The sequence below is a fragment of the Ixodes scapularis genome, unplaced genomic scaffold, assembly GCF_016920785.2.
Source record: "Ixodes scapularis isolate PalLabHiFi unplaced genomic scaffold, ASM1692078v2 PGA_scaffold3__209_contigs__length_174095766, whole genome shotgun sequence".
Classification (NCBI taxonomy): domain Eukaryota; kingdom Metazoa; phylum Arthropoda; class Arachnida; order Ixodida; family Ixodidae; genus Ixodes; species Ixodes scapularis.
Window position 1 is genome coordinate 120827342 of NW_024609868.1, and position 2193 is coordinate 120829534.

Consider the following 2193-nt stretch of genomic DNA (forward strand, 5'->3'; position numbering starts at 1 on the left):
CCAGAAAAGAGGAGACAGCCATGTCCACACGAAAGCAGCTTGCACCCCCACACACTGATCAGCAACAATGCACGCGTTGCTGGGAAAGAACTTCCAAGCAGCCACCAAGACAGCCGACGACAGCCTCTACGACAGGTTTCAGCAAATGTCCGGCAGAAAGTTCTGGCCAGCCAAATGTCGCAGCCGAACAGGCCAAACACTCAGTTCCACGCACCAGTACGGACTCCAGAAAAGAGGAGACAGCCATGTCCGCAGAAAAGCAGCTTGCACCCCCACACACTGATCAGCAACAATGCACGCGTTGCTGGGAAAGAACTTCCAAGCAGCCACCAAGACAGCCGACGACAGCCTCTACGACAGGTTTCAGCAAATGTCCGGCAGAGAGTTCTGGCCAGCCGAAAACAACAAACGAGGGAAAGATAAGGAGTTACTGCATATGGAGGAGTGGAAAGGCAACATGGCCGGACTTGGAGGGCAAAAGAAGACACTGTTGGGACCCATGAACATCTGAGATCTGCAATCTCTTGACTGTAGTGTCCTGGCCATCGGTTCTAAAAATGTCTAGGGCAGATGATTTCATCGGAACATCGAAAAAGTTCCTAGCATTTGTTAATGAAGCGACTTCGCACGTGCTTTGAGACACCTCTAAAACGATGACTGGGGATTTCCTGATCAGGTAGCAGTCTCCTTTGTTGATGGTGTGGGTGACTCGTTTTGCAACAGAGAAGCATGTTGCTCCCGCATGTTCAGAAAGCCTGCGGCTAACTTGCGCCAAAGGGTTGCTATGTGTTCGCAGCAGGGGCTTGAGTTTTCCGAGAAAACTCTCGAAAGGGAATGTACTAAATGCGTCAAGCGGTCCATGGACAAGGCACTCCTCGGCAAGGTGGCTCAATGTGTGTACATTGTAGGTTAAAAACCGTGCTCCGTAAAGTCCTACGGTGCCATACTCCTGCACAAAAAAACGAAGCAGGTCTCTGGCATAGGCGTTATGCTCAACGTGGTGAGCTGGTGATGCAAGAATTCTTATGGCCACATGCAAAAAGAGAAAATGTTCGTACTGGTGATCTGGAAGCAGGCCCCTCAGAACAACAGGTCCAACATACAAGAGGAAGGTCCGGAATTCTGTTGCCTTCCACCGGTCGACCTCGTCCACACCTCTGGGCTTCCGTTGGAAGTGTCGGGGGAATACTTTGGCACACGACTTTAGTCTTCTGTTGAGTTTTTCTTTCTACGTGGTCCTCAACGATCCACGCCCCCTAACCCACGTTTGAAGCAGGCGGCGCATCACACCTAGACACACTAGATGCATGTAGTCTAGGGGGAAAAGTGAAATTATATCATTTTTCAGCAGAGTGAACGGCGAGTCACCCACGTGGTGCAATGGGTCCTCTTGGTCACGAAATGACTTGTCAGTTCGTTTTGGTGCTTCAAGTTCCGGGAATGTCATCCTTCCCTCAATGTGCCGACCCTTCTGGCAGCACCTCTCACAGCCATGATACCCAGTATGGCCCTTGACCTTCTTAACAAAGCTCCTTGCAGGAGCATCGCATATGACGGCTGTTAAATGGACGGTTAGGCACGAACCTTTGTAAACGAAGCCGTTGGCTGTCATCTCTTGAATTTCCTTCAAGAAGGGGTCAAGAAAACTTGAGAGGTCTGGAGGCTTGCCGCTGTCGCAAAACATACTGACAACAAAAGGGGTGCTTTCACCACAGTTTGTCAGGCGACAAAGGATTGGCCAAAAGCCAATGTTTGAACTCTTATAAAGAGGGAGCCCATCAATGTTTGCTTGGAGGAGAAGCTCCTGTGGCACTGTTTTCCCTTGCAGGGCTTGCTCGATACCTTTCTTCAGCCCAAAATGAATAAAAGTTCCATCCTGCTCCAGCGGGGCCTTCCTCTCGGTGCCGAGAATAGTTCGGGCATCTTTAGGGACGTCGTGGCCGAGTCTCCTTAACGCAGCAGCGGTCTCATTCACTGCTTCATGTGTGAAGTTGAAACGACGCGCTAAGATAGCCAGTTCCTCCGTGGCCGTGCGCGGACAGTCTTCCGAGGTAGCTCCGCTGACCTCGAAACTTGCGTTGCATGGCTCGTCTTCAGATGCAAGCGCGTCTGCTGGGTCGCAGCCTGTCGCAGGGTCAGCTCCACTTCCGTCAGTTGTGCTGCTTCCACAAGAGCCGGGGCAAGGTTCGTCAT

General features: G+C 51.4%; 1 protein-coding gene across 1 annotated transcript; it reads right to left on the reverse strand.

Annotated features, from left to right (window-relative positions):
* Positions 1-324: 324 nt before the first annotated feature.
* LOC120840952 lies at positions 325-2193 on the reverse strand. The gene is made up of 2 exons (XM_040211758.3): positions 2066-2193; positions 325-1211 (listed from the first exon to the last, which is right to left on the reverse strand). The coding sequence occupies exons 1-2, from the start codon at positions 2191-2193 to the stop codon at positions 428-430; spliced, it is 912 nt and encodes a 303-aa protein (XP_040067692.1). The 3' UTR covers positions 325-427.

Bases quoted from the DNA above. Each gene is read 5' to 3' on its own strand.
- LOC120840952 (XM_040211758.3), bottom strand. From the start codon at position 2,193: ATGACGAACCTTGCCCCGGCTCTTGTGGAAGCAGCACAACTGACGGAA. The intron at 1,212-2,065 runs GTCAGCGGAGCT...AAAACTCAACAG, and splicing joins CATGCAACGCAAGTTTCGAG to AAGACTAAAGTCGTGTGCCA.